At 48.2% G+C, this 21,383-nt stretch overlaps 6 protein-coding genes across 6 annotated transcripts; 4 read left to right on the plus strand and 2 right to left on the minus strand.

Moving 5' to 3' along the window:
* Positions 1 to 1,387: 1,387 nt before the first annotated feature.
* N7516_002759 (uncharacterized protein) lies at positions 1,388 to 2,694 on the plus strand (the record flags this gene model as incomplete). Its single annotated transcript, XM_057215479.1, has 4 exons — positions 1,388 to 1,537; positions 1,622 to 1,988; positions 2,051 to 2,168; positions 2,229 to 2,694. 4 exons carry the CDS (start codon positions 1,388 to 1,390, stop codon positions 2,692 to 2,694), a joined length of 1,101 nt encoding a protein of 366 aa, XP_057077362.1.
* A 3,637-nt stretch (positions 2,695 to 6,331) lies between these two features.
* On the plus strand, positions 6,332 to 6,850 carry N7516_002760 (uncharacterized protein; the record flags this gene model as incomplete). The annotated part of the gene is made up of 1 exon (XM_057215480.1): positions 6,332 to 6,850. The coding sequence occupies one exon, from the start codon at positions 6,332 to 6,334 to the stop codon at positions 6,848 to 6,850; it is 519 nt and encodes a 172-aa protein (XP_057077363.1).
* A 193-nt stretch (positions 6,851 to 7,043) lies between these two features.
* N7516_002761 (threonine/serine exporter family protein) lies at positions 7,044 to 9,203 on the minus strand (the record flags this gene model as incomplete). The annotated part of the gene is made up of 1 exon (XM_057215481.1): positions 7,044 to 9,203. The coding sequence occupies one exon, from the start codon at positions 9,201 to 9,203 to the stop codon at positions 7,044 to 7,046; it is 2,160 nt and encodes a 719-aa protein (XP_057077364.1).
* A 1,074-nt stretch (positions 9,204 to 10,277) lies between these two features.
* N7516_002762 (alpha/beta fold hydrolase) lies at positions 10,278 to 11,075 on the plus strand (the record flags this gene model as incomplete). The annotated part of the gene is made up of 1 exon (XM_057215482.1): positions 10,278 to 11,075. One exon carries the CDS (start codon positions 10,278 to 10,280, stop codon positions 11,073 to 11,075), a length of 798 nt encoding a protein of 265 aa, XP_057077365.1.
* Positions 11,076 to 11,611: 536 nt separating this feature from the next.
* Positions 11,612 to 12,924, plus strand: N7516_002763 (uncharacterized protein; the record flags this gene model as incomplete). The annotated part of the gene is made up of 2 exons (XM_057215483.1): positions 11,612 to 12,802; positions 12,865 to 12,924. Coding segments are annotated over 2 exons (1,251 nt in total), but the record flags the coding sequence as incomplete, so codon positions are not given.
* A 276-nt stretch (positions 12,925 to 13,200) lies between these two features.
* On the minus strand, positions 13,201 to 16,610 carry N7516_002764 (glutamate dehydrogenase (NAD(+)); the record flags this gene model as incomplete). The annotated part of the gene is made up of 4 exons (XM_057215484.1): positions 13,201 to 13,374; positions 13,434 to 16,264; positions 16,320 to 16,466; positions 16,502 to 16,610. 4 exons carry the CDS (start codon positions 16,608 to 16,610, stop codon positions 13,240 to 13,242), a joined length of 3,222 nt encoding a protein of 1,073 aa, XP_057077367.1. The 3' UTR covers positions 13,201 to 13,239.
* Positions 16,611 to 21,383: the final 4,773 nt, after the last annotated feature.

Consider the following 21,383-nt stretch of genomic DNA (forward strand, 5'->3'; position numbering starts at 1 on the left):
GAATGTGATCTGCATGATAATGCCAAGGCAGTACTGAAACTATACCGAGGTAGCGGCCTAGTGCCAAGGCAGGACCGGGACCCAATGGGACTTGTCAAGCTCGAGGCGGAGGAGAGTTGATTTCGGAACTTTAAAACGACGCGCTGCTTCGGAAATAAATAATGATTTCTTCATTTTTGATAGCCTGAATAGCTAATAATATCCTACCCTCTTGCTCTATTAAATTTTGAGAGCTTCGAGAGCGAATTGGTGGCATAGTGGTTGAATTAGCTAAGTGCTAATTCTACCCGTGGACATTTTAGGCTCTGCGCCGCTTATACCAAAGCTGAACAAGAATTCGCAAGGCTGATTGATACACTGTTCCATTCTGTTTTCCACAGATTTTCAGTTCAAAACCCTAGACCGTTCTAAAGATATACATAGTTAACTTCCTTAAGGGGAATTGATTTCCATGTTTGTTCGGATAAGGTATCGATAAGCGGCTAAAATCTATACGGGCTCATGACACGATATCCGATTCGTCCAACCCGATTTCTTATATGGGAAAATGGGGGCTATCAGCTCGGGGATACTCAGAAAAAACCTCGGGGATATCCGCCGAGTCTGGCTATATCATCATCGACTTTCGAGCACCCCTTAACTAGGTCCAGGAGTATCCCCGAGCTAGAAACCGGGAAAATGGCTAATATGCTCAAAATAAAGTTCGGCCCCACACTTAGAGTTGACCAGAAATGGGCGAGTCAATACGAAGCGGGATACACGGAAATCTCCTGCCCTGATATACTGGCACAAGAGAGCTTGATAGAAACCTTGGAAGGAGGGGGAATCCAAGAAGCTTCCAGGCATTGGGACTTGCTCTGAGAAAAAGTAAAACTGGATGACTACTACGTACTACCTTACTACTTCGAATTGAACCCCGGGGCTGAAGGATTCCTAGAACTACCGGTCGAGTCGGCATATGTTATATCCTTATCGTAGAGATCTACAACTTAAGGGGAAATCCTCTATTCATGACTTAGTCATATTGATGCCTTGTGAGATATTAATGGCCCGTTCGAAGCTCAAACCGGGGGGCATGTCTCAGATACGTAAAAGGGCGGGCCCGATAGTTAAAGTATATGCTCCGCCGCAATTCCATTCGTGAATCAGGGAATAAAATGAAATGCCCCTTCAACGCTTTAAGGAGAAGGCTAGTGTGTCTGGTCCAGATTGTTAGGAGCCTCGTTAATTGATTTTACGATCGACACTGTGAAAAGTTCATAATGAGTTTGTAACCCAGATCTTCGTTGAATCTTTCCTGCTTTTCTATATATACCCTGTCGACTTTATCAGATCCCTTTGCTTTTAGGGGGGATGTAATGGTCACCGATTTATGACACCTCTCATGATGGCTGCTCCTGCTAGTAGTCGGATGTCAGTCTTAGAGGGCACATGGGCTCTTGGGGCCATTTCAATCGTCGTGGTGGTGCTCCGGGTATTTGCAAAAGTCAGGCTTCGTCATCTCGGAACAGACGATGCTATAATGGTTGCAGCTCTGGTAAGTTTACGCCAATAAACGGGGGGAGGGGGAATGATGATATAAGTTCTATCTATTCTAACTTATGATATATGTTTATTGTAGTGTTTCGCCCTCGCCGCATCGATACTCTTCACAATTTCAATTATTGACCACGGATTTGCATCTGGTCGTCCCGGGGTCGATGAGCCTACTGTCTTCAAGTTTAATGTAATAATGGAGATCTGCAGCATCACAAGTACCTGCTTAGGCCGGGTTGCATTTATCCTCTACCTTCTGCCAGTTCTTTCAATAAGGAAAGCCTTTAAGATCACTCTATGGGTACTACTCGCGGTACAAATAGCGGCAAATATTGTGATGATTGTTCTCGTCTTAACTCAATGCCGCGATATCCGTGGGGTTTGGAATACCGAGTACGCTACGGACTGTATGGAAGACACTATCCAGCTTTACTTTGGTTACTTTCTCTGCGGTATGTTCATTCACTACTAAAAGCAAAAACTTGGATTTCTAACTAATAATATCAAATTATAGTCTGCAACTCCTCCGCGGATCTGATGCTAGCAGTCTTTCCGTGTTACATCTTCTGGGATCTTAAGTTAAAGCCGATCATCAAGTTCAGCCTTATGATACTCACCAGTTTGGGTCTTGTGTATGTACCTCCTCCCTTACCTACCCTAAATTACTAACGAGGGTGTCTTTGCCTATATAGCGCAACAGTCGGTGCTATAATGAAGACTGTATATCTTAAACAAATCTTAACCTGGGTTAGTGCAGCCAGTGCAATTCAACTTACCTGCTGGGCTATGATCGAATGCTACCTCGTTATTATCTCCGCCTCTGTCCCTTGCCTTCGGTCGCTAGTGGTTTCTTCCGTGCGCCAGTTGTTCGCAAGCGACAAGTCCAACTCTTTGCCTTTCACCTCATCGTATAGGAAGAGAACAGCAAGCCAACAACGCACGACGAATCGCGTACACACGAATCACGAGGCCTCTGGGAGTAGGCAGAATTTCTTCTCGGGTGCACGTGGCGAGGAAATTGAGATGGGGACTACTAGGACTTCTATCAATGCTAATGAAAGTGACGATGGGGTGGAGCCAGGGCGGGATGGAATCGCTAAGACGGTGGATGTTGATATTACTTGGGAACAAGAGCGCGGCCGACACTATATTCCCTAGTATGTTGTACAATATATATACATGTTCTCCAGGACATCAACTTCTGAACAGTCTTCAAACTAGAGCCACAAGATTAACTACCCTTCAATTTGGAAGTTTGCAATTAACTGTGAGTTGAAAACTATTTGTTGTACTAGTCTGTCTTGAGCAAGGAGCAAGCAAAGGATTCATTGCGGTAATAGGTAAAATAGCCTTGACCGAAGCGTCTTCGAGATTTTCGGCTCATTCGAAGTCACATCGCTGAGGGAGTTCATTTAATGAAGCTGCCTAGGTTGAAGAAGATTCATCTTAGTTTCTATCACGCTTTGACACAATCAGAATCGTATAGCAAACCTGTTCAGGGGATGGCATCTTGATAGGATTTCAAATGATACCAATATTGATGGTAATAGTATGGAAGTACTAGCGATTTATGTTTGCGCTTAAAGAGTACGTGATTTCGGTCTTGGTATGAAGGCAAAGTTAGAAGGTAAGCAAGATGGGTGGGTTACCCGAATTGTACCAGGTAGTTCGGCCCTCCAATGTCCGCTTCGTGTTCCATATTCGGGATGCATGGCTGTTCATCTGGCATGAGCTAGTTGACTGATCTATGCGTTCTGCCAGCTTTGGGTAATATAGATAGCAGGTACGCTTACCCTGGTCAACCCATTTAGGCATATTGGTCGTATTGATTTTGCCATGGCCCGTATATTGCAAGACATCATGCAGCGGGAGGATCACGGCAGCATAGATTTCATCGTAGGTTGAAATTGCGGAGGATCAGTCGAATACCTACCGTGGTATAAGATGAGTTCGCCGTTGTAACTCCCAAGGCGCTGTCCTTGGTATGTGCTTCCAACCCTTTGTGAGCAACACGAACCCATACATTTCTTTCCTTGAAGGGATAACTGGAAGATTCCTTATACCACGACATCTTCTTTCTTCGGGCTCTGTAGGTCGAAGTTCAAATCCGCACGAAACTCTTCGATGTCCGTAAACGCCGCAACAGCGCCCGCTCCATCGCACCAGAGCCGGATTGGTTCCGGCAAGGGTGAAAAAGACCATGATCATCACCGGAAGAATGCAGCGAGCCTCAGAAGGACTAATTCGTATCATTTTTGTTCCAGTCCTTGTGCTGCTGAGTGATAGCGGTTCAGCTCGTCAAAACCCACGCGAATCCATAGCTCTCGCACCAGCACCAGCTGGTCCAACATCTCTGTGGCCAGCCCCAGCTGACTTGAAGTCATCAAACCGAATATCCACGTTTTCGACCCTAAAGACCCCTCGAAAAGCTTGGATTGCTCGAGTCGTCCCTAAAGGCCTGTTTCGTCGGCGACATATACCTCTTCCTGTTTGATATTGCGGGATCGAAGGTTATGCTCAATAACGATCGGGGACCATAGTGCGGATATGCTAGCCTTCACATTTCCTTCGAAGTTTAGCCATTGATATAGAGGGCCAATGCCAAAGATTTGGTCCTAAGAGGGCAGAAGAAGAAAGACTACTTTCAACTGCCTCGCGCGGCAAGATCGGGCACCCAGCCATTAGGACAGTTGATACTAGAAATGGCTTTTTATCAGTATACCAATTGAGCTTCATGTCTAAGACTCTTGGGTAAGACTCACGTCTGAATGGTGACTCAGTCATCAATGGCTGGTTTCAGAGATTTCTGCTTTGCTGGGTCAGACAAGCGGGAGAGATCCAAGTCTGTTGTTGAGCGAATTCCTTCGGTGTGTCCCAGGTCTCTCGGGTAGTTATTTGAGCCAGACTCGTTGCTCATCAGACTCTTTCATGTCTGGGTTCTTCTCGTTTTGACATTGCATAATGCCTCGACAAGGCCTCTTGGCTTCACAACAATGGTGTCTGTTCCTTCGCATTTCGCATTTCTCGTTGTCAGGTCTTTGGGGCATTTCTTTCGGTGTCGTCAGTAAAAGGGAGTTTGAGGCAGCACAAGCAGAAATACACAATACCACCAGTAAATAAATATAATGCTATAACAACAGCTGAGCACTAGAAGAACCGGAATGGTCTTTTTTTGGGGCCTGATGACCGCATCCCATCAGTCAATGCGATGTTGTAAGCGTGTTTTGTCTGTGAGAACCAGAATTGGTTCCGGCTGTTCCACTAGTTCCGTGGCCCCAGGCTAGCAGCACGCAAATCATCGATGTGTGATGGCTCCAACGCGTGAGGAAAAAGGCGGCAACGACATCTTGTTCGAAGTTTCGCCATGTCATAAGTTCGCCCGCGAAATTTCACTCGTGGATTTCCTTGCTGTTGGTACGGTTCAGCCCTACTCGGAGGCATTTGAGGTTCTTGAAGCAGTCTTTGGGCTGCTAGATACAAGATCCGAGCCATTTCTCTCTTGAGTCGAGATCGCTGATCAAGAGATGTAATCCTCTAGTAAAATCAGCTTGTCAGTCTCACGCCGAAGTTTGTTTGGATTGTAGGAGCTTACAAGTCTTACGAAAAGATAGCCGGATATGAGGTTGTGAAACGGAATTCCGTTAACCATCATTGGCAGCTGTATCCCACGGTTTCCACAGTTCGGCGTAGTTGCCGTTTGTTAAGAGGTAGCTCTTGGCCACGGGTTTAGTTCTTCGGGTATTGCACCGGCCGTGTATCTCATCTTTGTCTAAGGCCTCGGGTCAACTGGGAAAGGGTTTGAGGCTGAGTTTTGAATCCGGGATATTTGTTGCCCTGGAATTATCCAGCGAATATATGCTTGCGGGTCTCAAACCAGGACTGGGGTTCCCAGCTGAATGTGTTCCAGTTTCCCTTTGATGTCAGGTGTCTCGCGCACCGCCAATTCCCAGTCGTGTGCCCACTGTACTGTGTTTAACAGTACGAGGTCTGCGAGTCGTGCTCATTTTGGTCTTCTTGGTCCCCTAGGGAATTTTTCCGATAACTGTTATGGGCTTCTTCCGATTTTGCCTTAGACTAAGCAGTTTTGGCTTTCCGCCGACACGCATCGGACATCTCTCGCTTGAGACATTCCCCTGGTGGGACTATATATATCATCGGTATTGCGAAGTAGAATTTGTCAACAATGTGGTGTCAAGATCACTTCTACTCATTCATACTAGCGGGATAGATTAGCTATATCCTTGGGTTTCAAATGGTATGTTATCGTAGGCTGTAACCTCACTTGAAGGGATGGTGGGATAGTGGGATGGTGAGACATCAAGGTCACCCCTAGTCGAAGAATCAACCCCGAAGACTGGTGGGTTGTGGGGTCCTTCAGTCAATGGTCTTGCTGAGGGAAGGGCGTAAGAGAAAGTAAGAAGATAGTTTTTCATGTCTGGTCTTGATGCCAGGATGGTATAGGTTGATGAAAATGGGAAGTTGAGAAATGGTGTTGTGGATATATGTATAAGGTGGAGGATGGAGGATGTTAAAGGGATGTTTGACTAAGAAAGAAGAATTCGCGTGACCAGCAGACAAACAGGAATGACAAACAGACTTCAATATTTCATAGGTACCCTTTCATCAATGGACTAGATACTCCACGAACCCTCCACCAAGTCCGGAGATTAACCAATTCAGCCCCCGAAAGTCCCTAGCCCGCAGGGGGCCAACTTCATAGTATTAATATTCTAAACACCCTCCCTCACTTACCCACCTATCTAAATTCCAAATTCTACCACCCATCACCTCCAAAATGGCCTCAGGTCTAATCCTAAACCCTCACCTCCTCCTCCAAACCCTCCCATTAGCAACAAGCACGGGAACTCTGGCGCACGCCCTACTAGAACTAACAACAACCACCGGCTTCCTCCTCCCCTCTCTACAACCCACTTCGGACAAAATCCTACCAAAATGGTACTCCCACGTCTTCAATCGCGCAGTATGGACAGTTCTCGCGCTGAATCTGGGCACGATAACCTCAGCCGCTGGCACGCTGTTCTTGAATCACTATTACCCACGCAAGCCGCTGCAGACAACGGCATTTTACTGGATCGGGCTGGCGGGTGCGATTGGACATTTGGTTTTCGTGCCGTTTGTCGTCGGCCCCGTTAAGAGGATTGTGGATGATGTTGGTGTTAAGGAGGATATGGGGGAGAGTGGGGTTGGTGCGTCTGTTGATATGGCGCGTTGGGTGGGGGTTCATCGGGTTCGGATGGTCGTTGCGGATTTACCGGCTTGGATTGGCTTTTTGGGGGCTATTTTGACCTTGTAATTTTGATTTTGATTTTGATTTTGGATATTGGATATTGTTATTGATAGTGTATGTTGAGATTTGTTGTAGTATGTTGTCTTGGTCTAAATAGAACGCTTTCTCCGCTCATGATATCAACACGCTAATGAATGATACAGTATAAAACACACCAAATATATCGCTAGATCAAAAAGATACATATACACACACGAATCTACAAACTGAAAATCCCACTCCTTTTCTTCCCATGCGGGTAAACTATCAAAGCGGAGATAAACAGCCCAACCGAAATACCAATAGCTGTCTGGATCATACCATATCCCAACGAGGTAAGCGAGGTATTAGAAGTCACACTAGTAGTAGTACTAGAGACATTTCCAGATGAAACAGCCTCAGCATACTCCAATCCAGAAATAATCGACCCACTAGACGCAAGACCCGACGGAACGAGGGTAAAGATACCCGGAATAATAGCAGCAGCCGCATGACCATGCCATAAGCGACTATACAGATTAGCCAGAAGGCCAATGGTAAACGCGCCAACCGTATTAGCGACCTGATTCGAGCCGAGCTTCTTCGTGCTAAAGTAATTCGTGACATAGCCACAAACACCCATGAAGATCGTAACCGGCAACTGTTTCGGCTTGGACTGATTAATCAGCGCAGCGAAGAGACAAAACAGCGCTACAAAAGGAAAATGCTGGATATATTCATTGCCCCAGACCTCCGGTAGATCGGAACAAGTCGTCTCCTTCGTTGCGTTGCGGTCCATCAACCCGTAGATTGTCGTGCCGACGGTAACGCCGTATCCGAGGAAAAGCGAGTAGATAATCGTGAAGACGAGACGGATCGAGCCCGCGTTCATCTGGTGCGACTGTAGCTCGAGACTACTACTCAGCACGGCAAAGCCTGGTAGGATCATTGCGATAGAGGACTGTGCCATGGCTGAGAAGCAGAAGACGCGCTCGCCGTTGTGTTGGATGCTGCCGAACGCCCGCGCGATGAAGGAGGTGAGGACCGCTGCAATGACTTCTAGTACGTTGGAGTAGGTTGCTGAGTTTGGCGCGACAACGTACTGCATGAAGCCTACTAGACAGCCTAGTACGAAGATTATGGGTAGGTCGATAGGGCGGGCGCTGAAGGCATATGGGCCGACGGCGACGCTGGCGCAGCCAGTTAAGAAGATGAGGAGCCAGCGGTTGTAGCGTGGTTTGCGTTGCATGATCTCATCGAGGTCGTGGGTTGCTTGTTCGACGCCGATGACGTCGTGGACGACATTCTTGAGGATGTTGTGTGTCTCTGCGAGACGGGAGAGATCTAGACCCTGCACTACGCGGATGATCTTTACCTCCGCAGTGCGGGTTAGCGGGTCGTCGAAGGACATGAACATGCATCCTGGGATATACATGAACTGGGCTCTGATGTCCAGTACGTTGGAGGTCATCATCATGTACTCTTCAAGACGGTGGGTTGGGGCGCCATATTTCATTAGAGCGCGACATAGCTGCATGATGTACTGTTGACGGGCGAGGATTGCGGCAATGTGGACGGTGAGCTTGATGTTTTTCTTGCTTTTGCGCTTTTGCTTCTTTCGTTCTTTGGGATTTACGGGTGGGGGACCCGTGGCTCCGGGGACCCCAACCCGACCCAAATCCATGGATGCATTGATGAGGGAGGAAGTATAGCTGTGGGTTGGTTTGCTGGGATGGCTGCCGTTGTACCATTTCAGTTTATCCTTCTTTCCACCCGGTGTCACTGTGCCGGATGGTGGAATGCTTTCTGTGTCCAGGTCTGTTTCCGAAGTCGTAGAGACAACACTCATCCGGCTTGTAGTGTGGAGGTTGTTGGCGTATACACGAAGCAATTGTGACAGAAGTCCTCCGGGTGGACCGCCGGGTGTTGCTGTCCCATCTGGAGTTCCTGGGGTTGTCGAACCGGAACGCGGTTCTTCGATGCGTGGAGGCCGTGCTTCGAACTGTGACCCCATTCGTTCCACCAAGAGCCGAGCTTGCGAATCATAGTCTGTTCCTGGGAGTTGGGCTTCTTCATCGGCTGCCTGGCGGGCCTCGAATCCTTGGATATCGTCTATTGCTCCGTAGTACTCCGGTAACATCGGCGAATCCAAGCCGTCAGCCTCTCTTTCATGAGGTCGGCCGAACTTCTCGGCTATCGTGGCAGCCCGATTTTGAACCCGCTGGCTTGCTGTCCGCCATCTTTGGGAAGTCGAGATACTAGGCTTCAGGCTGGTTTCATCTGAGTGAAGGATTTCTGGGTTGGTATCGGCATTGTGATCCTTGTCTTCAGCTCGGTCCCTCTCGGCTATCTCCGCAGAAGGATGACGGATCGGCAGAAACTTTTCCTGCGCCTCTGACATAGCCGGCCAATTTCAACTCTTTCGGAAGTGGGCGGAAGTGCAGTGACTTTTGTTCTTTCGGATATATGGTAGATAGGATCAGAGGAGTAGGACCTCTTTCAGCGGAGCCAAAGTGTATGACAACGGTCTACCTAGGTAGTAACAGAAGGCCCCACAAATGGTCGGACATTATATAAAGAGAAGAGAGAAAAGGAAATCGGAGGAAGTGGGTTTCTTTTGTCTGAAATGAGGAGAACCTGGTCTAATTTGAAGGTTCCACGTAATGCAATTTTTATGCATTGAAGTTATGGCATCAACACGGGCATGATAGGATTTGTTCCTGGCCTGACCCAATTAGGAAGATAACATACATCTTCAAGGAACTACCCCAGTGACATCTGATATCTCACATCAGAATAAAAATAAAATAAAATAAAAAACAAGCTTCTCACTCAGCCGCTAACCCACACTATCTTCCTTTTCTTGTGCTCTCTACGTCGAATTTGCTATTAACATATTAGCACAGCTATATATTAATTACTTGCATAGGTTTCTTAAAAATTGTAAAAAATATCCCGTATAAAAAGCACAATTTTTCCTTAGTCTAGAGTGAAGACTGCGCCTCTCCAGGGCTATTATTAGCATATGGACCATGGTTCCACCTAAAGAATTAAGATGGGGGATTCTAAATAGACCTAGAGATGCTAAGAGACTCTAACCAAATAAAACATGCTATAACTAACTATTCATGTAGTTATTGAATTAGTTAGTTAACTATAACTATGGTTACCTCTATTCTCCTAGTAGGGCCCTTGAGTTGCGCTAATCCGTATCAGGGGATTCTTTTCGGCCCCCATATATCGACGTACCTTGGAGTACATTAATTGTATCTCCTAGACATCTAGTCTAGAATAATCCTACTCTTCTATCTTTTACAGCCTAGCCTAGCTGTATTGCATAATACGGTTCTGTTGAATTAATTGCAATAGGCTTTGTCATATAACTCCCAAGGTTATATAGGACCTGGCTTATCCACGCCTGGCATCTTTGTCCCACCTCCACCAATTTATAGGCGCCCCCAGCCCTTTGCAAGAAATGGCGACTGAAAATCCAGTCTCTTATCTAAGTTGGAACGACACTGGGTCCGCTTCCATCGTTCTTATCCACGGCGCTTTCGTGACTGGCAGTTGGTGGGACCTCGTCGTCCCCCATCTCTCAAGCAAATATCACGTTTTGGCCCCCGACCTGCCAGGCCACGGCCAATCATCCCAACAAGAATTCTCAGTCCAGTCTGCCGCAGATTTACTAGCACGACTTATTCACGACAAGGCGATTGACTCGCACGCACACGTTATAGGACACAGTCTAGGCGCTCGAGTAGCCATCCAGCTCGCATGTACCCATCCCGAGCTAGTGCAATCAGTATTTGTATCTGGATTCCTCTCAATCCCGCGTACCGTCTTCACGCCTTACATTCCCCGTGCGGTGTGGGCGATGCAGCATGTGGAAAACCTGATACCGAGGTCGGTGATTCGATGGGCTATGGACGGCACCGATATTCCTCATAACACAAACGCAACCACGCTCAAGCTTTGTCAGCAAATTGCTACTCCTTCGCCTGAATTGCAATGGCCGTCGCCTTGGGCTGCTAGGACTTTGATTGTCGTTGCTGCAAAGGGTGGTCTTGTACCCAGTGGTGATAGCAAGGAGGTTGGTCTGAGGTTAATGAAGACGGGTCGCGAGGGTAATCCTGAGACGATTGCTTACTTCCATCCGGAGATGCGACATCCGTGGAATCGGCAAAATCCGAAGCTTTTTGCGGATACTGCCAAGGCTTGGATTGAGGGGGAGATATACCTGATGGTTTTGAAAAGCTGCATGAATGACATGTGAGAGATTGTCCACTAAATTAGTATCATAGATAGGGTTGAGAGGCATGTCGTGAATCCAGTTTAGTAACTAGCGAGTCTGGGTTGGAAAAGAACTATACAGTATGGCAGGACAATAAGCAAGGAGGGGCGGCATGTGATATACGATACCATACATGAGGTCCAGAATTGCGTAACTACAACATACTTTAAAGATGTAGATCGCCAAGAGATCGACTGTAATTTAAGCTGATCAAAGGGACCTCGGTAAGTCAGTGAATGTGCTATATCCGTTATGTCCGTTGGGAACCTTAGACGCGATAGAGTTGCTTCAATCTTACTATTTATATACTACGTAGGTCATTATAAGACGGAATGTCCTGTAACAGTCCCTAGGTATTGTACGATTTATATGTATCGCACTGCTAATTGGTGATCTCAGTGCTGTTCATCTCAACATATCCGACACTCCCGACCCCACATCTACATCATCATGTCTCTCCAACACTTCCTCTATCTCTACTGTTATACACAATCTCTACAATCTACACAAATCTACAGTATACAACCAACCTCTACATAAAATCACCCCCATGTCCACCTCCAAATCAAAATCAAAATCCAACCCCCCTCACAACCCCAACAACACCAATAGCCCTCAACCCCCACCACCTCCTCTCCCCACCGGCAGACATCCTAACCAACACCGCAACAACCCTAACAATAACACCGACCCAAGAAACCAAACCCTCCTCTCCCACCTTCACAGTCCACCGCATCCGCGCACACGAACCCCCAGACAGCCCAGACCGCACCTGTCTCCTCTACAACGTGTACGGGAAATCATGGCCGAACACAAGTCGCGTGATCTGTGACACGGAGGGCGTGCCTGTTCTCGTGTTGCGACGGGCTTGGTTAGCGCGGAAATGGACTGCCAGATCTCCTGATCAGAATCAGGATTTATTAGTTGCTTCGGTGCCGTGGACTGCCAATGGACCTGGGTCGAGGGCTGGGGTTGGGGTTGGGATCGGGGTTGGGGGTGGAGGGTTTAGGCTTGAAGTGCGGTTTGTGAATGCGCTTGCGGTTAGGGAGGGGTCTGGGGTTGTAGGAGGGGGAGGGGGAGGGGGAGGGGAGGGGGAGCTGATGTGGCTGGTGTGTCTGGTTCTGACGAGCCGCCGCCCTACAGTGCTGTTTCTGCGGTTGCAGGTGAGGACACTGAGGGAGGTGGGAGTACTCGTTGCGAGGGGGATGCGGGGGGTGGTGCAGAGGGACGAGAAAGTACATCCGCTACATCCACTACTTCCCAATTCACATTCTGGGAGTCCAATAGCAGCAACCCGGAGGCATACGCAATATCCACACTCTCCATCTCTTCTCCCCTCCTACGACTCTGTCCGTCGAGATTCGCCTAATCCCCTACGAGATCTGCTCGATGCACTCGAGCCGCCGCAAGAGCCGGCGCCTGCTGTATTGTTTCCTGTGTCTGCATCTGCATCTGCGTCTGCGTCTGCATCACGAAACGCCAGTACCAGTTCCAGTTCCAGTCCTGCTGATGCAGAAGCCAATGCAGCTCCCGGCTCAAAGGTGGAGTTAAAACTGATGCACCAAGTTGCCTCGGGTACGGGTGTGATGATGGGTAACCAGAAGATCATGCATATCACGCGACACAATTCGATGGACTACAGTAAATCCAAAATGAAATTGAGGTCGAGATGGGAGGTTGAGGTGTCTGAAGGTGTTGATTTGTTACTGGTGAGCTTTCCTTTTGGTTTTCAATTACGGTGAGCGATAGGATGTACTAACATCCCGTGTAGGCAGTGAATATTGTGTTGATTATGGCTGAGTCTGTGTCATCTCAAAACAGATGGAAGTAAGCATCGTTCAAGGGAGTTGATTGGTGTAACTGTAACATGATGGAATTTGTATAGAGTTGTGTAGGACTAGGCTGTCTGTTTCCAATGGGTAAGAATTTTTGATTCTAAAGGATCATCTTGCCCAAACGGCCTTCTCTTCTCTCGCTCGCCAAACTTTTTAAACCATACATTCGTCAGGGGAACAAATCTTTTGTTCCATATTAAGTATTTCGTTGACTCCGGGAAGTCTTTCTCGTCAATAAGGAAAATCAAAAATAATGTCAAAGTAGTGTCAAAACCAGCACTTTCGCATCAGGAATATCTAATTCCAAACCCTTACAACTGAACCTTAGCCATGCGCTTGGTCATGAAGTCGAAGAAGGAGAACTGGCTGGGCTGGTTGCCGTACTCGTACACGAAGCGGCTAGCCAGGTAGCTGCCGAAGATGGCACGGAGGTAGTTCTCAGGGACCTAGGATTGATTAGCGGGGATTCAAAAACAAGATAGAAAAAGAAAGAGGGGAGACATACACGTTCCAAAATGGTTTCCAGACCGATCTTCGCCAACAGACGACGGGGCAGAGCGTCGCCAAGAACAGAGCGACGGAGCGCAACATTGTCCCAGAGCTCAGTCATCTGAAGTTCCTCATCAAGCTTGGTGATGGCCAAGCTGAGACGGTCACTGAGTACACTGCGAAGCACACCAGTCTGCTCGTGTTCGCGCCAGATGGCCTCGAACTCGAGAGCGGCGTTCGACTGGATGACATCCTGCACGTCACGGACGTATTCCTTGTAGAAGTCGGGAACGGTGCCATCCTCGCGGACGCACATGTTCTCGACGAACTCCTCGTCGTTGAAAGACAGCGAGGCGAGGACTTCCAGGGAGGAAGATGTCACACCGCCCTTGTTGGCGGAGGCATCCTTGTACAGAATGCAGCCGGCCTTCTCGAGGCGCAGCTTGGCGTCCTGGGTGATGAACAGGTTGGCACCTTCGACGATGAAGGGGATGATGGACTTGTTGTCCCTGATGAGCTTGCCGACGGATGCAAGGTCAATGGACTCGGGGCGGCCACCGCAGGGCACGAACACGTCGAACTTCTCCTGTGAGCGCAGGTGGTATGTGTTACGGAAGATCATGCCGTTCTGGACGACCTCGCCGCTGGGGAGCTTGACGTTCTTCTCGTCGACCAGGACGCGGTAGCCCTCGGGGGACAGCTTGGTCATGTCAAACTGTGAGATCATCGCGCGCTTCTTAGCCAGGCGGAGGAGCTCCTCGTGGTTCAGACCGTTCGGGTCGTAGATCACACCGGCTCCATCAACAATGGCTCCGTACTTCTCGTTGGAGAGAAGAATCTCGTTGGATCCAAGATCACCGTCGGGGCCACCGGTCTGCAGCTTGAGCTGTGTGGAGGGGTCGATTTTCAGCTTGCGCTGAATTCCGAGCACGTACTGGCGGACCGAGAGGGTAGTCATGCCGTAAGCGTCGTGGGGAATACCACCCAGCTTGGGGCTTTTTCCAGTGAAGAACGACTTCCACCAGGGAGCTCCACGGCCGCGAGCGTGCTCGGTGGCCCAGTTGACGAGCTCAGCGGTGTTCTCGTCGGGGCCCATGAAGAGAATCTCGTCCTTGCCGTGCAGGTCAACGATCGGATCCTTGATACCGGGGCTGACGGGGGGCAGGAGCAGATCGAGAATACTGTCAATGTACTTCTCGAAGGCGACCCGCGCCTTGTCCTGGTGGTCGGCATCCAAGAGGATGACACCCTTGGCACCGCCTTCGGGGATATCCTTGTTCTTGCGCTGTTGGGTATTGGCCAAGTTGTAGTTTTCATCGAACAACGAGCGAGCGTTGATGTTGTATGCTTCGCCGTTTCGACTCTTGACGATACGGATACCGCCACGGGCAATGTCGCGGAACCGCAGGTGGAAACCACGGAACTCGGAGCTAATGACCAGGAACATGCCGTAGAGAGGCTGGGGGTATTCGTGCTCAAGCAAGAAGTCCGGCTTCAAGCGGAAGCTGAGAGCCACCTTGGTCGGGGTGAAGAAATTGGTCTTGAGGATGGAGGCGTTGAACACGCGGAAGGAGGTCATAACCATCTCGTCGTGCTCGTTGAGGGCGGTACCACGGATGAGCTGCTTCAGCTTGGTGCCATCGAGGACCTCGTCGACCTGCAGACGCAGGTAACTGAGAGTAGGGAGGAAGTCATCACCAGATTCCTGGGTCTGAACGTAGTGGGTGTTGGCGAAGTCAAGGTAGAGCTTGTGGATAAGCTCGGGGTATTTGTTGATAATCTCAAAGATGTAATCAGCAGTGAAAGTCTCCGTACGCAGACGCTTCTTGATCTTTGAGAGCAACTCTGCGTGCACACTGTTGTTGCTGTCCAAAAGAGCAGCCAACGAAGTGTACTCTGAGCCCAGACGGTTAAGGAACTGTTGTACGAACACCCAGGCGCAGTGGGCGTAGATTGTCTCCTGCAAACTCAGACGACCAGTGGCGAAGTGGCCCTGGAAGCGGTTCTGAGGGATACAGTATAAGAGGGAGACCTCCTTCATGATCTGGTGGATAGCAGCCTCAATGGGAGGGAACTTGGCTGAGATCTCGGAGTTGTCTGAGGGACGCAGGTAGAGCGAAATCACAGTGATTCCGTTGGAGAAATTCTCCAGGTACTTGCGCGAGCTGGTCAAGCGGTAGTAGTGGTACAAATCTGACAGGGCACTGAATAAGCCCATAGCGGATCCCTGGCGGTACGCAATCACCAGACGCTTTTCCCGGCTACCCTCGATCTCGAACATCTCAATGACGGGACCGGAGCGGCCAACGGCTGTGGCGATGATTTCCTGGTAAATCGCCTTGGTGTTGGGGGTGGCCTTCTGCAGGAAGCGCTTCTCGCCAATGATATCGATGTTGGTCTCATTCGGTGAGGGGTTGGGGTTGGCAAACAGGCACTTGTACACGAAGTAGCAGCGGAGCTGCTGGCCGTTGTCGCCTGGCAGAGTGCTAGGCGAGCGGAAAGTCTCCACACGGTAGCTGTTGGCACCCTTGGAGTGGTTGACGTACTTCTCGTCGATGCGCTGCTCGTAGCGTGGACCATCGACAGATACAGTACCGGGCCTGCTGGTATCGATGTAAACAGCATGGTCCTCGGCCTCTTTGTCCAGACGAATCTCCAACTGTTTATCATCGCGGGCATAGGCGGCGACTTTGGCGGCGTAGAGGGATAGGATCTGGGTTACAATAGCATCCACAGACTCGGTCTGGAAATACGTATCATCGATGCCAAGCTTGTTATAGAACCAGGTGGTTTCGGAGATGACAAAGTCACTAGGGAAGAAGCCCTTCTCCTCCAATATGTCCATAACTGCTGGGAATTAGCCAATTGTATCATCTCGATATTATCAGTCAATTCCACTGACCCTGCTCCATCTGCTTCTGCTTGCCCTCGAAGGTAGCCGCGATATAGCCCGGGTCCTCCTCGGAGAGCACACGGTGCGGGGTACCAGGAATGCCCAAGTGAGTGGGCTGCGGGGACGGTTGTCGCAAAGCACCTCCAACGACATGATCTAAGTGCTTGTTGTGGGGGGAAAGCGTTGGAAACCGATGGGGGTGCCGGAGCCGGAGCTCCCATCCTGGCGAGGACGAGAAGGCAAGCTCGCGCCATTGCTATTGACAGTCTCCGACAGTGGGGTAGATGCGGGAGACGACATGATGTAGTATGTGAGGAAAATCTCTTAACACGTAAGAGCGAGAATATGAAAGAATCTATAATAAGTCAATTAGTTGAGATGAATCATCGAGTCGGCACGTGTGTGGAGATGAGATAAGGCGACACAAAGAATGTTCTTATCTCAACCAGACAAGTTGAGATAACAAGCAAGGAGAGACAAGAAAGAAGAAGAAGAAACTTACTGGCAAATATAATGATCACCGATGGTCGCCATGGACTGAAGGTGATGAGAAAAGGGAAAGATGGGTTTTTGGATTTAGAGGAACCAGAAAATCCGGGGAACCCTAGTCCTTTTATACAGAAACTTGATTGTTTTTTTACTTGAGGACTTTTAATAGTAATTTATCTTTAATTCCTATTATCTCTATTAATTCTCTATTAATTCTCTATTAATACCAACTTGAATTTATTTTCGATTATTTTCGATTATTATTACATTATTATTGTATGTCCCGCAACCCTCTTGACCAGTTATAGCCGATGGTAGGCGGGAGGTTCTACCGTATAGAGAGGTCTCGAAGCCCATTGCGATCCGCCAGTTCCACTTGTTCCACCCCAAAACGATCATTCTCCGTCCACTTTTGACTAAGAAGCGGCGATACATTGTACGCTGATTGGAGCTCATCGCCCCTCCTTCCGAGCTCAAGCCGATAGAAAAATCCCGCTGCGTCATGCGGGCCGATAGGAGGGAAAAAAATTACCTCAAAAGCCTGGAACGTGGCTCAGACGAACTACCTAGGCAGTTTACAGGAACAGGGGCAAAAGAGAGGTGAGCGGGTGACCTGCAAGAGGCTTGAACCTGAAAAGAAAAAAAAAGTCACCTGAGATGTCGATGTATACAGGAAGGACCTTGGAATGATGCGGTCTCTATCGAACATCGTGGAATGCAATGTGTCATGGAGAACCACTTCGGTGTTTTTGCTAAATGCCTCAATTCTCAATGTTCCAGCCCGGATGGCGTACCCCCCAGATCGCATCGTGATCGACTTATGTTGTACCCTACTCATTTAGATCCACTGGTGGCTGTCTCGGTCCGGGGGATTTTCGCCACTGGGAGATAGTTTGACGAGTTTGACACGTTTGGCCAAGACCAATTGCCATTTGATGCGATGTTTGCGAATGTCACCGGGCCGGTGATAGAAGAGCCGGTGACAAACAGTATGTCATATATCTCCAACTGGGGCCTCTCCAGGGCCTCTCCAGGGCTGGTACCTGGATCACTTGCGGGGTAAAACATCACCATCACCTTCTACACAGTGCACAGTCTTCAGTTATACATCGTTATTCGTTAGAAATGGCGCATTGGCACCTCTTTACCCCAACAACTATATCGAATACTTTTTTTCTTACGCATCCCAATAAATTCAAGGCGGGGACCCTTTACGTGATTGCGGACTCTCGGCGGCCTTGCGATTGGAAGAACCCGCCGGCCACGGAAAGATGAAGTAATTGCTGTCCTCTAGGGGAAATGATATTCCGTTCCCGTGACGTAAAAATTTAGAAGCCTCAGGCATTGGGATTTCAATTTTTCTCTCCAAGTCTGAAGAGTCGGGAGACAACCGCTCGGGTGGCCTTCCGATCCCCCAGGTTTTTTTCCCTTTACTTGGTTTATCTAGTTTGCTTGACACATAGAATATCTTCCCCATGTTTCCCATGATTTCCTGCCGTCTGATTGGTATCACCATCTGACACGAGCTCGGACGCCAAGTTCACAACTATCTGGAGATATTTCACCGGTGTTGGCAGTTAGGGAGAAGCCTGTGTAGTCAATTTCCAAGATAGGACACGAGGCACTAGCAGGTCAGAAGATCATCTAGAAAGATAGTCAGCTTGCTTTTTGAAAGCATATTCTCTGCAAGGTTGAAAGTGGCATGGAGTTCAGGCCCCAGGGTGGTAAGTCTAAAGTAGGGCTCTCGTTCCTGAAAGATCGTGACAAACCCAAATAATTAGATAAAGATCTTCGAAGGTGTGCAAGGGTCAGAATAGAACGCGATTCCAAATCTAACAATTCGTCAGTGTTAATCTGTAGATCGGGCACCCTTCCCAGCAGAGCAAAGAGTCGATTATCTGGTCTCGATCTTTCCCGATCGAAATATCCCCTGCGTATCGATCGCATCAGCCCTGTGTGTTCGCCTTATCATACATAACTATATGTACTTGGCTGGAGGGATAAACCAGGGTACTTATTGTATACCCAAGCCTGCCTACTACTAAGTCTACCACCCTACCAGGATCCCCCCGTCTATCGATAAGGCAGACAAGCTAACCCGAGGTGTTGGGTAGACCAACATTTATTCAAATATGTATGTTCAAGTAGTCCGAATAGCTAGTAGCCCATGATCACGTCAGCTTATAACCATCCATGGATGCATCCATGATGCATAGGATGTGTTGTACATCTTGTACCTGACCAATCTATCCCACAGTTAGCGCCACTAATGTCGAAAATGGTGTAACTATCTAACAACACACTGGGCAGCCAGCTCACTCCCGCTCTTTGGCCCTATCTATAGTTACAATCTATCGCAAGTACATGATCAAAGGTATCTCTAAACGAGCGGTGAAAAGGACAAGTCACCACGTCGGGAGCTTATCTTACGTGGTCACCAGAAGACGAAAAGAATGTTATTATCTACGAGATTTCACGAGGTACATGGTGCACCTCAATATGCAAGTATATTAAGTATATTAGACATAGCGCAGAAGTTCCTGATACCACAATATGATACTCCGTAGTATATTCATGTTGCTATTATTATAAGCAGATACTACGGGAAGCCCATCCGCGATTCAAGGAGGTCCAAAATGCCGGAGAAATGCGCCTTAGATCGCCATCGGAGACCCGGTACCCAGGAAATCAGGAAATTAGAGTCTGTGGAATGGACATTCTGGAGATTCTAGAGTAACACTCCCCCTTTCCCCCAGATAACTATCCATTTGTGAGTACGTATGTGCCAGTGGAGTGGAGTGCATTGCATATTGAAAATAGTCAAATCACTACGGTGGCCCCTTGAATCCGGGGGAGAAGAATTGTGGAGTTCCCTATTTGGACGTCGATCAACGGTTGAACGGTCAAGAGGATTTTGGTACTTTTGTAGCTCAACGTTTGTGCCCCTGAATGCACCAAGGAGGTGACGGTGAATCGCTGGGAAAAAGCTAACCCCCAGATCATGGATCGTATCCCTAGGTTGGGCATCATAAACCCTTCGGCATTGACTCGGTATAACGATGTAAACACATCTCAAACAAAGGATTTTGATATGCGCCTCAGACTGTTTCGGCCCCTGGCATGGTCCACTACTCTCCCTTGTGATTTACTCGAGGTTCCGAAACTATTACAGGTTTATTTGTGGCGCTATGCGATATACTATTTCATTCATACAAGTTTATCGTCTGTTGGATTGGAGTTATACTATAGGCGGGTCTACCGGTACTTGAACTACCCCTTTTATCATATGTATACAACCCAACCTAAGTGCCTTTGGGCAATCTTGTCTCAGTTTTTAGAAGATCGTCCTGATTAGCAATGCATCTCGGGTAACGGTGAACACGTCAAAAGAGAAAAAGTCCTGATATGAGGGTTTTCAATAGACGGTGAAAATGGCAACGGTTCCGAAATCGGATGATAGCTTTTCCCCGGTAGGCATACAACATATGTATAACTAGTTACATAACTATATAGTTATATATATTTCAGATCATATCAAATAATAGCTCCGATTCCTGTCGCCACCCCCAAGCCGATCCCCTACACCGCAACGAAAATATCCCTTCCATAACCCCGGCAATCTGGTCGCTGGGCCCCGGTTTTGTTCTCGAAAGGATCGCCCGCGTATCCGCTCTCGTGCCGAGGTCAACAGCGAATTTTCTCCGGGAAACGCTAGAAGGCGTAGAATCATAGGAAACAACCCTTAAACTAAGTACGAATTCATTAGGTTTTAAATAGACCCTTGCCGATTCAACCGGTTTAATCGGCTTTCGCTAGCTGTTCCCGCCTTCCAAGCTAGTTGTTTTTCTATGGTACGGAGTAAATAATGTCAAATAACACAATACATAATACTATCAATTGATTCATCGATTCCCACCCCCTGGGTTCTCTCCCCCCACACTAACGCGTCAGGCCCCATCTCCTTTGTTTTTTTATTTCTCCCCGACAGGCTTTCCGGGTTGGGCTCCCGCTGTTCCGATGGGGAATGTTCCCCATCCCTACCTTGATAACTGGGTTATTGGGCGGTTTAGAATGAGGCGAATAGGCTTGGCGGGCAGATCTCTAGGGAGTAAGCATTAGGCCTGGCCAGGTATGCGTGTACTGGGTACTTTCGTGCTTCCCCAGGGAATGTACTCCTCCACACTTTTACGGGGATGACTTTTTTTAATTATTTGATTATCTGTTTTGGGGTGTCTCATATATTTTTTTAGATTATTATTTATTGATAGGAGAAAAAAAATATAAACGACCCGTTGACCCTGAAATCGTCTTGCCTTTTTTCCTAGTTCTGTTCATTCTCTGAAATTATTTTCAAATACTATATATACCAAGCACTGTCAACAGCTTTGCTATCATCATTCACTTTGATCGTCTTCAAGTCTTCTACCGGAGCAATACTATCACTGCAATAATCAAGTTAATCGAGCCTCTTCACAACCGGCACAACTATACCCTATCATCCCAACAACAACACCACAACACTTGTTACTATTACATCTCGCAAATCCCTGAACCCAATAATTCCTTTTATCCTTGTAAGTAAAA

Source organism: Penicillium verrucosum (genome assembly GCF_028828655.1).
Source record: "Penicillium verrucosum strain IBT 35672 chromosome Unknown utg000001l_segment0_segment0, whole genome shotgun sequence".
Taxonomy (NCBI): domain Eukaryota; kingdom Fungi; phylum Ascomycota; class Eurotiomycetes; order Eurotiales; family Aspergillaceae; genus Penicillium; species Penicillium verrucosum.